General features: G+C 35.0%; 1 protein-coding gene across 2 annotated transcripts; it reads right to left on the bottom strand.

Moving 5' to 3' along the window:
• Positions 1 to 173: 173 nt before the first annotated feature.
• Positions 174 to 13,971, bottom strand: LOC124447901 (cytohesin-1-like). 2 transcript variants are annotated; one of them, XM_046998895.1, is made up of 16 exons: positions 13,489 to 13,971; positions 12,702 to 12,778; positions 10,919 to 10,983; positions 9,341 to 9,404; positions 8,952 to 9,070; positions 8,790 to 8,870; positions 7,134 to 7,246; positions 5,663 to 5,736; positions 4,934 to 5,008; positions 4,678 to 4,789; positions 4,262 to 4,338; positions 3,751 to 3,822; positions 3,535 to 3,619; positions 2,887 to 2,956; positions 1,981 to 2,061; positions 174 to 1,051 (listed from the first exon to the last, which is right to left on the bottom strand). In XM_046998895.1, the coding sequence occupies exons 1-16, from the start codon at positions 13,559 to 13,561 to the stop codon at positions 1,048 to 1,050; spliced, it is 1,242 nt and encodes a 413-aa protein (XP_046854851.1). In that variant the 5' UTR covers positions 13,562 to 13,971; the 3' UTR covers positions 174 to 1,047. The 2 variants fall into 2 exon arrangements, with proteins under 2 accessions (XP_046854851.1, XP_046854852.1); XM_046998896.1 differs by lacking the exon at positions 1,981 to 2,061.
• Between the last annotated feature and the right edge of the window lie 85 nt (positions 13,972 to 14,056).

Raw genomic sequence — 14,056 nt, 5'->3', positions numbered from 1 at the left:
GCGTCATGAAGTGACCCTATTTCATTAACCATTTCCCAACTTACACCCAAACATTCCTCTTGTCAACTCCATATCCACAAGAATCCCACTTGGCAAGCAGTCAGCCCGAAGACATAGTTTCAACGAAACAGACAACAGACTTAGATATTCCAATAATTTGTTAAACACATAGGTATTATTACTATTATGACGATATGTATTTAATAAATGTTTTTCTTTTGTTTCTACATTATCCATAGCTACATCATACAATAAAATTTTCTGCAAAATATCAATAGATCAAGTTAATTCAACGGTTTCCTTGATACGTGAAAACAGAGACTGCGAGACACCTCACCACAATTAACCCACTGATATATATATATCGTGTAAAATCACGTATAAAATAGGTAGGAAAATTGAAGCCGGAAGTTGTCTCATTTCGCAGACTTTGTTAGGAAGGGGGTATCTGATTCTGGCAAAAGAAAAAACCCGTAAAGTGTGACTTTTTAATACATGTAGTAGAATCGACACCCCCCCTCAACACGAAGACCATAATATATACATATCAGTGACGTAAGCGAACGTACTCTGCCATTAGGTGCTCAGCACGGAGATTTAGTTAATAAATCAATGACGTAATTGTTAATTTGTCAATCACGCAAGCTGTTTACACTGTATTTGTTTCAATCACGTAGTAAACGGGCGAGAAGTACTTGGTTTGTATGTTAGATTGATGGTTCCCGCGTTGGATGAACTAGACAAATGATTTTCCTTTTATACCATTCAAAATATTCATTTCTAACCATTCGAATTTTCTCGTAGTACCATCCAAATTTTCTTTTTGTACCATCCAACCAAATTTTCCTTTTGTACCATTCGAATTTTCCTCTTGTACCATCCAAATTTTCCTTTTCAACTATTAAAATTTTCTTTTTCTACCATTTAAAATTTCCTTTTGTGCCATTCGAATTTTCCTTTTGCACCATTCCAATCCTCCTCTTGTGCAATTCAAATTTCAAATCCCGTGTTTAATACTTTCCATGGTTATTATATTAGGAAACCTCGTCACCTATAGGAGATTAACCACTGTTTACTCTTTACTCATAACGAATCCTTCAATAAAACTAACGGATTATCCGTCAATACATCCACTTAACGAATAATCCGTGAATACATCTACATAACGGATTATCCGTGAAGATATCCACATAACGGATTATCGTGAAGACATCCACTTCACGGATTATCCGTGAAGACAATCATAGAAACAGTCGGATGTTAGACTCCATCTCATCTCAAATATCAACATATGACAAAGATTAGTAAATATACATTTACAATTTACTCAAATCACATCATGTCCTATTTAACAAAAACTTCAGCATATGGTTTATCTCGCAGTAAACATATTAAATCTATTTTTCTCCGTGAAGTAAACCTCTCAGTTAACGAGAACAGTTTCGTGGAGATGTGAAGTGCGTGCATTTGTAACGTGTATTGCCGCTAAGAACGTAAGACCGCTTTCTAAATTGTAATATATTAATCCTAACACGGTTTTAATATGCACATGAAAAACATGTGACTTGGACGAGATTTTAACTCGCACCTAAATTGTGAGGGTCGAAACATTAAAATTTTGAAAATTCAGATCCTCTAAACGAATGGAAACGGCCACCTTATAGCTAGTCAACCTGACCTTTTGTGTATATATTAGGGTGTCGTAACACCCGCCTCAAGTTCCTACGTCACTGAAAATGGTGAGAAAAAAAAAAGAGTGCGTTACTCTTCCGGTTTTCCCCATGTCCCCAAACATCACCGAAAAAATAGCACGGAAAGAAGGAATGTAAAATCTACGATTCACCACCCACCCGCCTCAAGTTTCTACGTCACTAAAAATGCCGAGAAAAAAAGAGTGCGTTACTCTTCCGGTTTTCCCCATGTCCCCAAATATCACCAAAAAATAGCACGGAAAGGATGAATGTAAAATCTACGATTCACCTCAACTTGATACAGTCTGGGTGGCTTTTTTTCTTTCGAGCGGTTAGAAAATCATAGAATGGATCCATTACCATACTTTTCCTAGAAAATATTCACGAAATTTATACAAATATTTAGCGGAGTAGCTACAAGTTAGGAAAGGTTTAACGTTACATGAAAAATCCCGCGTATAAGAACAAAGATCCTTGCAAGTTTGCCTAAAAAGTTCTTATTTAAATGGAGCTCATTGTGATATTTTCTAAAGAAAAATTCACTCATTTTCGGTTGGTGTGTTATGCCAATGACTTACTTAGGATTCTGACTTGGCGCGTTCGTTTTCATTACTTTGTAAAGAGTTTGTTTTCTTTTGAGTCATATATTTGGTTTTAACTCTTTTGAAGTGATAAGAATAAAAAAAATCTGTTAAAAATCTTAGCCTTACTTATATATATGGTGGGTATACATAAAAGAAATTTTAGCCTAGAACAAGTTGTTAAACAACTCTAGGTTTCTAAACGCGGGATTTTACTGTACGCGCGATATTATAAATAATACTATGATCGCCTGAGTTTCTATTTTTCAATAGCAAGACAAATTAATAACGTATTCCAATGGTCGTATTAAGACTTTGCATGTCCTCTGTACTGGTTGTATTACTGTAACAATCCTAAATTTTGAGCTTGAAATAATAAAATTAACCACAGAGTATTCCCAATAATGAAAAGAATTTAATTTACGCAATTGTTGACAGTATGTAAAGCTAAAATTGAAATATTTTGGCAAATCATAGTATTACAAAGCAAGCGCCTTGGGACTTTTACCCAACCTTCTTCGGCTTTCGAGCACATTTAATGAACAAATAACCTCACTACCATAGTATTACGTGCAGACATCTGTTAAACAATTCTCATAAATATTATTTCTTACCGAATACATTCCATCCACTTCGCTCTCTCTTCTTCAGTTTCACATGAAATCTTGTAGGACTCGTGTCGACCTGAGAACACAAAACAAAATGCTGGGGAATGAATGTCCGTTGCAAAATTTGATGAAGTCAAATTCCATGAAAATTACGAATATCAAAATAAAACAAATTCCGAAAACGGACATCTCGTTTTCTTGATATTCAAGATAATACAAGAGTTTGAAACAAAAGATGGTGTAATATTTCGTCTTTATTCCAAAGACATTATCAGACTAATGAAAGAAAGGACCTGCAAAACTTTCATGTATTTCGTACGCAAAGTGAAAGGTAAACAAACAATAAAATAGTACAAATATATCGTACATAAAACTTAAAATAGTGAAGATTTTTCACTCTAAAGAGTCCTATGTTCTTGCAAAATCAGTATTACCGATTTGTTGATATCATTATTGACCAATGGAGCCGTAGCTGCTTCGCAAACTTTGGTGTTTTACACAATAAAAAGGCTCGTTCTGTTGTTTACAACTAAAACAAAATTTTGACGAAGCAACAACGACAACAAACTTCCTCGTGCCATTCTCTTACACGGTCAAACTTCGTACTCGTTGTAATAGTCGTACTCTTGCTACTCTTGCTCCCTAATAACTAACCTTCAACAACTTTTCCTTCGGAGTCAGTCTTGCAAGCCTTTATCATTCCGCCAGTCTCTTCGGACGCGGAGATTTGAAAGCAAAACTTAAAACAGGAATACAGAGTGATGGTCATGTGATTGTCAAGTATCTGACGAAGTTTCAACGAGCAATTACGGAATGCGACGGCTACAATACGATGGGGAGATCACCATAGTATGAAAACAACATCTTTACCGGTTTTTTATCGTTGTTTATTTCACGAACTTGAAGGTTTTCTAAAGGTATGATACCCCGGGGTTCTTTGTCCTGGATAAGAAATAAGATGCTTTAGAAGCAACACGACATGCTTTCTATTGCAAATAGGCACCTTCCTCTTATAAACGCCTCCCTCCAATACACACTTCCCTCCAATACATGCCTCCCTTCAATACAAGTTGCATCAAATTTCTTCAAAAGTTAATAAACGCCCCCGGCGTGTATTAGAGGAAATACGGTATTTCGTTTGAAATTCATAACGGAGATTTCGCTCTTGTAAATGGATATATTTATAAAATTTCAACTAAATCTCGATTGATCACAGAAAATACATTTAAATTCGGACATCTCTTTTCGAGCGTTGACTGATTGTAATTTTAAAAATAATTACAAAATTTCCACAAAATCTCGATTGAGCTCATTGAGATGCATTTCAATTCGGACATCCCCCTCTGAGGGTTAATTGGTTAAAATTTTAAAGCAAAATCACCTTGAACTCTTTAAAGTAGTACAAACAGTTATCTTTTAAAATGAAATATCTTCTTTTCCAGTTCTTATGTACACCACCTGAACGCAAGATAAATCACTCGTTATCGCCATCTTGCAAACAAACAGACATACCAGTGGACTGTAATATCAACTGGAACGCTAACTCCAACAGCCAGCGATGATGCCTTTTATCTGCGTTTTCAGGCATATTACCTAATCTTGTGAGGTAAAACTTATCGTGGCCATTTGTGCTACTGCATTTCATGTATATCGTTGTTTATTTTCTAAAATAATCTCATGAAACTTCTAAAAACTCAGAAAAACTTGCATCGATGTTGGCTTCGAAGATGGCGGCGCAGTTTAGCGTTCCAGTTTATATTAGAGTTCACTGAGTCATTCTCGTTTCCAGTTTCCCACCTTCTTTCGTTAAATATCCTTCGCTATCTGGATTGAAGAACGTCCTTGTTATGTCACTGCCATCATCCTCTGGGACCTTGAACGCTTCCTTTTTAATGTTTTCATACAAACTCTAATGTAAAAAAAGTTCATGTACTCAATAACATTTTGGTTCGACGCAAATTGTAATACAAGAGATTGGTAACTACCGCTGACCTAAGTAGATCGTAGACAACTACGCTGGTCTGCATCACCAACTCAATGTTCTAAGACTTACCACTAAAAGTTCTTTTGGTAGATCCCCGCCACAATTAATACCACGGTTCATCGTTATAAACGTGTCAACAGTTGGCTAACAAAAAATAAACAAAAATCTTAATTCGTACATGCAACTGCTGTGCTAATACGCAGATCTAAAATCAAGCTTAACATTTAAAAATATCTTCTCTGTATGTTTAAAATAGGATCACAATAAGCTTCAATAATGAACTCCATGAAAACACGTATGACGTAGCCACACGAGAGGACTGGTTCGAGAACCAAGATTGGGGCAACACGTAAAATATAGGAGCCAAATTTTAAAATCATAAACGTCATAAGCCCATAGTTTTCGAATGGTTCTATGGGTCTAAGTAAACGTGATGTTTACCATTTCAAACCCATTGAACTAAAATACATAGAACGCTATCTTAAGGAAATAATTAAAGCCAAATCTTACACCAAGACACGCGAGATTACACCCAGACACGCGTGTTTAGCGTTTTGAGATACTGAAAATTGATTTACTACACACGCGTGTCTGGGTGTAATCTTGCGTGTCTTAGTGTAAGATTTGGCTTCAAAAAATTATTAGGGTTTTTTATTACAGGTAGCGTTCCATGTATTTTAGTTCAATGTTCAAACCTGAACTTTTGAGTTAAAACATATGGCGTTTGAAAGGTAGATCGGTACACTGCCCACCAGTTGAACGCAAATAAAGATAAACATGTTACTGAATATTGCTCACCTTGTCTCTGACACTGGGATTGTGTAAACTTGTGTTCAACATGATGAGAGAAAAACTCAACACATAACAAGTGTCTGAAGGAAAAAGATTAATAACGCATACATTAAATAGCAGTGGATACGATAAAATGTTTCCGAGAGGCCAATTAATTTGGAAAAAATTTAGGTGTTCGTCAGCGTCGGGCAAATATTTTAAAATAAACCGAAAATACAAATTAGGCTCCAAGAATATTGCGATGTTTAAAAAAACAACTGCCTGAGGTGTTATAGTTTGAATCTACCATGAAATGTTTCGCTCATTTCTTTAACTTCTTCATTAATTCCCATTTAATTTCAATTCGTGCATCATGAGGAAAACATTCACAGACTTCATGGAAAATTGGAAAATAAAAACATTCTTAATGAAACCTATCACAAGCTATAGTCTAAATAATCACTTTTTGTCTTGTTGTCAACGGTTTTAGTAAACAGTTTTCTTTTTGTAATGTCTATAGTTGTGTATTGGCTACTTTGCTTGAATGCATAGTGGGGACACGCGACGTCAGTAACGGCCATTGAGGAAACGAGTTTGAAAATTCTTTTGTTAAAACAAGCAGAAGACAGACACGCGACGTCAGTAACGGCCATTGAGGAAACGAGTTTGAAAATTCTTTTGTTAAAACAAGCAGAAGACGACACGCGACGTCAGTAACGGCCATTGAGGAAACGAGTTTGAAAATTCTTTTGTTAAAACAAGCAGAAGACAGACACGCGACGTCAGTAAAGGCCATTGAGGAAACGAGTTTGAAAATTCTTTTGTTAAAACAAGCAGAAGACGACACGCGACGTCAGTAACGGCCATTGAGGAAACGAGTTTGAAAATTCTTTTGTTAAAACAAGCTGAAGAAGACACGCGACGTCAGTAACGGCCATTGAGGAAACGAGTTTGAAAATTCTTTTGTTAAAACAAGCCGAAGACGACACGCGACGTCAGTAAAGGCCATTGAGGAAACGAGTTTGAAAATTCTTTTGTTAAAACAAGCAGAAGACGACACGCGACGTCAGTAAAGGCCATTGAGGAAACGAGTTTGAAAATTCTTTTGTTAAAACAAGCAGAAGACAGACTACACACGCCATTAATATATGACTGAAAACGTACACAGTCCACTCAAAGGAGTTTACACAAATCGACTGGAGCTCATTGCTCACTGCTCTGGAAGGAACTACTTTGCTGGATCATAAACTATTCGAAAAATTATCTGAGCATTTAACGACAAACGCTATTCGACCAGCATTAATTTTGGAATAATTACCATACTTAGTCATAACTTATTCAACTTAGGCCTAACATCCCTGCAAAAATCATGAAGTGTTGATCTGCACCTGGTTGCATGGTTTCTTTGGGGGAGGGGGGAGGGTGTGTATTATCGCAATCAAAATGCCTCCTCAGCGCTAATTTATTCATTAGTAAAACAAAACGTTAGGTTGTCAACCTGATGATGTAAAAACGCCTTCGTTCTGTTCACAGTATTTACTTGCAAAGCACTCCATCATTCTGTCAATTTTCTGAGCTTCGCCGGGAAGACGAAAACTCCATAAAAATTTCCTATATAATAGTAAAACAAAAATTTGTCTCCTCTCTCCCTGTCATGTACACTTCAGGGGCCGGTTGCACGAAGCCTGGATAGCGTTATCCATTGGATAGTAATTTTTTAAAACTTGTGAAAAAAGTGTTTATATTTTCTTCGCGATAATGAAATTTTGTAATTCTTGATAAAATATTGTGTTTCATAAATTGTACAGTTGAAATCATGTATATTTTTCATATTTAAGAGATTTTTGAAGCGTTCAAAAATGTTGCTACCCAGTGGATAGTGCTTTTTGCAACCGGCCCCAGTAGAGTATAAAATATGATGCAAACAGAAAAAAAGCCAAGCGACAACAGAGTAGTCTAATTCATCAACAGATCACAAAACTAAAGAACTGTGGCTGTAGATATAGCCATTGAACTAAATATATAACTGGAATGCTAACTTTAGGTACACACGCCTGTACTTGCACGAAGCAAAATTTTACCTGCAGACACGCCTGCCCTGCGGGTAAAGTCACATATTTTATCTTACTGTCATAAAATGAACTTTCTTTTACCGATAATGGAAAGATTGGGACAAGTAAAATTGCTGTCTTAAAATTTTGGCGTGAAGTAGCCGTCCAGTTATATATTAAGTTCCGTGGTATACGTAGCACATCTTTGTGGAGAAATGAGCAAAAAAGTGCTAGGAACAGGGGCGAAACTTGAACGCTAATTGGGGAAGAAGTGAACATTCGTATTATTCGGTTGTGCCCGACCGATTTCTATTGAAATTGCAATTTATAAAGCAGAGCTGAATGTATGAATGCTCAGCCTTTCACAATAGTTTCGCGCCTGACTAATAATTTGGATAGGATGGCTAGGTAATCAGTCCTTTTTAACCAAGAAGTACAAGGTTTTTACCGAGAAATATCGGACAAAGGTGCTTTTGTAAAGATCGAGCTCGTAAGGAGTTTTTACTAAAAGACGAAAATTCCATATTTCTCAGTAAAGACCGATAAAGCGAGGTTAAGAAAGACGATATTTTTTTTCTTTTCTTATTCTGATTGTTTCGCAAGGGTTCCTCTCACTCTAGGTTTCTTTTGTAAAAAATAAATCCTCTGAAAATGTGTCGTCTGGATAAAAAAACTCAATTTCCATAATTTCGTAAATAGTTATGAGACATTTAAAAATTAAAATACACGACAAATTTTTTCAAAGCAAACATGTTTTGGCATACTTCATGCCATCTTCTGTGCTATTCACTTCGCCTGTACGATAAACTATGCCGAAACATGTTTGCTTTGAAAAAATTTGTCGTTCATTTTAAATATCTCAAAACTTAATCCCGTGTTGGTATGTTTATTGTTAAACATTTTACGTTTTACGAAAAGCTTGGCTGTAACCCCCAGAAAATTTGTTTATTTTTTTGACAAATTATATTTATTTTGACATATACCTAAATATTCAAAATTTGTCCCCAGATTCCCAACTCGTAACCAGCAGCTTTGCAAGTCAATACCCTCCAATAAAAGACATGCTGGGAATATGAGGTCCTTTATCACAATCATACACAAACCTCAGCGCTTCAACAAGAAGCATATTTCTGAAATCTTGTTGCCCTACAAAATTTTGCAGCACGGACAGCATCGGTTCTTTGCTGTGGCGAAAATAGAAAAAAAAAATGCAGTGAAAAACAAAATTGACGGAATTGTAGGTCAAAAGAATTAATGTTTCTTACTTTTCGCCCAAATAATCCCCAATCATCCCTTTATTCAATCCTTCTTCCTCAAGCAAAAATTTTGCAATATCCTCCGGCGTATCGTTGAGTTGATCGTTTACGATGAGAAATTCAATTCCCTACACAGGCAAAATAATTATAAAGCAAATCTCCACTTACTGAAAACCATACATCACAATAACATTATAGGCATCTGTAGGAATTTCCCCACACACAGACCTGTAGTATTTAACAGCTCATAAAGATGCGATGAACACTAATCTTTTTGATATTTTATTGCTAGTTTTGAAGGTATATTGAGTAAATTAAGTTATAACAATTTCGCTAAATAGTATGACACAGCAACAGATTGTACTTCATGTTAAAATTTTCACAAGAAATATTGACACCTTCTTTGGATCCATGTTGAACTTTTTCCGGCCAATGGCATTCTGCTTCTGGTTACTTTTAAAGCTATTTCATGCAAAATAAACATATATGAAGTTGGGCAGTATGCAACATTGAGATTTCATGGAACAATTTTAAAGCTAGTAATATGTTATAGAAAGAAATGATATGATATATATATATATATATGTTATGATATGTTATGGAGGGAAGAAAGTGCTGAAATTCGTAGAACGTTGCATATGAATGTTGATGGAGGCCGCAAACGAGGTAGACCGAGAAAGAGATGGATGGATGCTGTGAACAGTGATATGAAGGCGATGGGTATAACGAGAGATATGGCGAGAGATAGAGATGTTTGGCGTAGAAAAGTTAATGGATCGGTCAACCCCCCTGGCGGGGATTAATACTGGCCGGTATACAAATGTTGTTTGTTTGTTTTTAATATGATATGTTATGAAGTAAATGGTTTGAACCCGGGAGTATCATGAGATGTTTGTAGATGTAATTTATTAGATGTAGATGTATGTAGATGTCAATTGCGAAGGCTTTTGTTTCCGATGAAAATAATTAAATTTCAGGCCTGTGTTACATGGCATTATGAAGAAGTCACAAAAGGGAAACCCAAACTTTCGAGATGATGTCAGTTTTATAGCTTAATCTCTTGGGGCTTGTTGCTAGAAGCCTGGATAGCGTTATCCATTGGATACCAATTTTTTTGAAACCTTTATAAAACCTCTTAAAAAGCAAAAAATATGAGATTCGAGCTGTTCAATCACTGAAATTAAATATTGTTTTGAAGATTACAAAATTTCTTTGTCATAATGTAATGGTGCAGTCATTATGAATCGCTCAGTTTACAAATCATTTATGCTATTATAAATTCAGCATTGTAAACAACCTTACTTCATTCTCATACTGAAGATGACTTAATGTAAGTCGAAACATGTTTATGATAAAAAAATTTTGTCGTCTATTTTAAATGCTAAATACAAACACCTTTTTTACAAAATTGAAAATTTGTGCTATCCAATGGATAACACTGTCCAGGCATCGTGCAACCTGCCCCAGGTTATTAGAGCCCTGAGAAGGACTGTTGGTGTTGATGTTGACTGATGTTTTGACAACTTCAGCAGTAGTCATCTTCAGAGTCAAGTGAGGAGTAAATGTCAGGTTACAACAAATATGGCAAACCCGATGATAGGTCATATTTGTCATAATGTCTATTTCTGTTTAAATTAGGATTGCCGGATGCTCACCAAGTGTGAAAGTGGTGAAAATTCTCAAAAAGGTCTCAGCAAGCAATCTATTTTGGTGGGTCACATAGATGATGTTACGCATTTGTCTTAAATTGTATCTTTGAGATGAACACTGAAAAACTATAACAGCTTATGTTTTTTGATTAAGTACCCTAAGACACAATAAATATCCTATACTTTGTGAGGTCTTGATTATTGTCAATGCTTAGAGCCAGAAATAACAACAGAATTACAGTGTGAGTGTCGTACAGTGTGATGTGAGAATACTAATGTCAACAGGTTTGCAATAAAACTCATAATTTAAGAAATTTAGTATATTACCTGTCTTCTGGCTGTCCAACTGCTTCCATTTCAGTTTTCACATCTTTGATTTCTGCTTTCAATTGCTATGAAGATGAAAGAATAACAAAATTCTTTCAAAACATAAATCTTGAACAAATTACTATCATTTTCACTTCATTCTTTGAGTTTTTTGAATCATAATACGAACAACAAAAATTCTGCCAAAATACATAAACAGGTCCTCTTCAACCTACTCTTTTGATTCCTCTATTCAGATTTTCAACTAAAGGATTAATAATTGTCACTGGTGAACTTTCTAATTTCTTACAGGGGTGGTGCAAAATATTCTATAGGAGTGAACTGGTCAGGAAGTGATGTAAGACAAAGTAAAAAGTCCAAATTTTAGAGGCGGTTGAGTAGTGTAGCCACCACAAGAGGAGTGAAGAGTTGAAACATTGCAAAGAAAAACTCAGTCCAACTGTACTACTAAATTGTTTTGCTAAAAAAATTGGGGTGGGAGTTAAAATGTTTCTTAGAGAGGAGAAAATTCAATTTGGCATTTTCCTGCCCCCCTCCAGAAAATCTGTCCATGGAAATAATACTTAATTGTAAGCTGTTGCGGTATATCAAAATATTGATAAATATTGTTTTTTTTAAATATAGGTTAATTGAAACTGGTTTTTTCGGTATATCAAAACATAGATATACCGAAAATGTAAAAAAAAATACAGAAATAGTTATTATATATATAGTAATTAGTTAATATATATTTAGTAATTATAGGTAGTTTTTAACATTTTTTTAAGGGCTTTATAGCAGCTTTTTACATGGCTTTGTATACTATTAGACAATCTTGACCCAATCCCACGTGCGGGGCAAGTGTTAGCTAAGTTTCAACAATTTGATTTATGAGTCATAACAACCTCGACAATTTTTTGCTAAGTTTCAATTTGATCTAGTTATGAGCAGTGTCCGAATTAACGGTGTGCAATGTGCAATTTGCACATCGTTTTAGCTAAAATGAAAACAATTGCACATCACTTTTTCAAATGATGTGCAAAAATCAGCAGTTTTAATGAAAAACACTGTCGTAAATCATATGAATTTGTTCACGTTTAAAAATATTAATTTAGCAATTAGCGCTATATAATAATTAACGTAATATCGATTTGATTATGCCTCGAAAGAAACAACTTTATCAAAAAAAATTGCACATCGTTTTTTCTGAACTAATTCGCACACTGTTATGAGTCATCGCCAGCAACATTGTAAATAATGAAAAAAATATATGAAAAAATATCACTATTTTTTTCCCATATATCAATATTGTTTTTTTTAATATCACAACAGCGTACCTAATTATGCATAATATCAGGTCAATAAGTTTTACATAATTTATTCAGGCCAAATTTAGGAATTTATACATCAAATTATCCCCATAGCAAGAGCTATGTATACCCATAATGCAACAAACATGTTCAGAGAATGGTTTGAACCCTGAATGATGTGGATCATACCAGCTAGAGCAAGACTGTTGAAAGATAATCCGATAGAAGAAAAGCCATCCCCCAATGCAAATATTTTCGATTACAATCATGAAAAAAACAGGTCTAAGTTTCTAAAGAATTGGACATAGTTTTCTAAAGAAATGCACACTAATTTTGCTGAATAATTTGCAAGGTAGGAGAAAGAGGTTGGGCTGGTTTTGCCACTGCATTTCAACAACTATAGCATTAACAATCTAATCGAAGTCAACTTGTCTATAATACTTGTTAAACATCAACAGCTGGATTATATTTGTCAAACATCAAGTTTCTACTACCTGAATTTCATCCAAGATGAGAGCTTTCTGCCTTCTGATATCTTTCAATAGTCTCATCTCTTCTTCTGTCAGCTTACCTAATTGAAATGTAAAAAGCAGTTTTTACAATATCTTAAATATCAAGTTCAATTGCTCCATCTAGTAATTTCTAGCAAATTTGCTAAAACATGGACATAAATGGTATCATATATAGGACTCGATGTCAGACTAGCCCTTCCTGAATAAATAATGTAGAAAATTTCATATTTGAGTAATATCTCAATTGGAGCATGAGTAATCATAAAGATGACAGATTTTCTGAAAGATTCTTTCCGAAAACTATGTATTTTCAACTTCCAGTCAAACATAAAATGAATAGATTCGCAGACAACACTGGAGTTACTGCTTGTTGTCACTCAAAATAAATAATATTATTTATGACTCGGCATGATTAACAAACATAACAAAACAACTTTATTCGCAATACGGATATACAAAAATAGGAACGATCATTTCACTTTACACGATGATATATCAAGTTTGAGAAGTCGCTTAAGATTTTTAACACAGGGAGTCATGATAAAACAAAAAAATTCGAGATGAAACACCGGCGTTATGTCAATACCGAAGAAATATATTACTTTATATTCTCGACTGTAAAACAAAAAAAGAGCACGAAGCATGAAAGCAATTTGAAAGCACTATTGTATAAAAAACGATGCGATTATAATGAATATAAAACGACCATTCAATGTGAAAAGGCGGGGATATAAAGACCTACTAGTGTATAAACTCAAACAACAAATACCTGCCAAATTTCCCACATCGATTGAGTCAGCACGAGCCGTCGGCCCATTCGCGTTGTCTGTTTCACTACCCATAGCTCCTTTCCCTTCGTACTGTCCTAGTTTGATTTCATACTCTTTACTTTAACCTTTTTACAATACCATTTGAAAGAAACTCGTTTGATTCCCTATTAACACAATGAATTGGGCAATAAGGCTTCCGTGTTTGTCCAGAAGTACTGCCGCCGTCAAATATCCTTAACTTTGGCTATTCTTTTCCGGCTCTTAATTCCCGGGCTGAAAGTCCCACCATGATTCAACTCCCGGTAAGACCGAGTACGCTAGCACAGAATACTATACGTAACCGTGACGTAATCATCATAAAAAATTCTAATTACATATACTTAAATGTCATTTAATAATTAATATTATAAATCATAGCAGTGATATGGCACAGCATCATCCACAAAGAAGCCAACAAAATCAAATTCAAACCAGAGTACTCCCTGCAGCAAAATCATCCAGGATCAACCCCTATGACATTGTTGCCAAATGCTGTAAAATAAATATGTTACTATTCTGTTTGAAAAC

Source organism: Xenia sp. Carnegie-2017, unplaced genomic scaffold, assembly GCF_021976095.1.
Source record: "Xenia sp. Carnegie-2017 unplaced genomic scaffold, XeniaSp_v1 HiC_scaffold_23, whole genome shotgun sequence".
In the NCBI taxonomy this organism is placed as follows: Eukaryota; Metazoa; Cnidaria; class Anthozoa; order Malacalcyonacea; family Xeniidae; genus Xenia; species Xenia sp. Carnegie-2017.
The sequence above is the reverse complement of the archived record's forward strand: the minus strand, read 5'-3'. Positions and strand labels throughout refer to the sequence as shown.

Excerpts from the sequence above, each read along its gene's own strand:
- LOC124447901 (XM_046998895.1), bottom strand. The coding sequence starts at position 13,561 with ATGGGTAGTGAAACAGACAACGCGAATGGGCCGACGGCTCGTGCTGAC. Across the intron at positions 12,779-13,488 it reads CGATGTGGGAAATTTGGCAG|GTAAGCTGACAGAAGAAGAG; the intron begins GTATTTGTTGTT and ends CATTTCAATTAG. Across the intron at positions 9,071-9,340 it reads TCAACATGGATCCAAAGAAG|GGAATTGAATTTCTCATCGT; the intron begins GTGTCAATATTT and ends TTGCCTGTGTAG.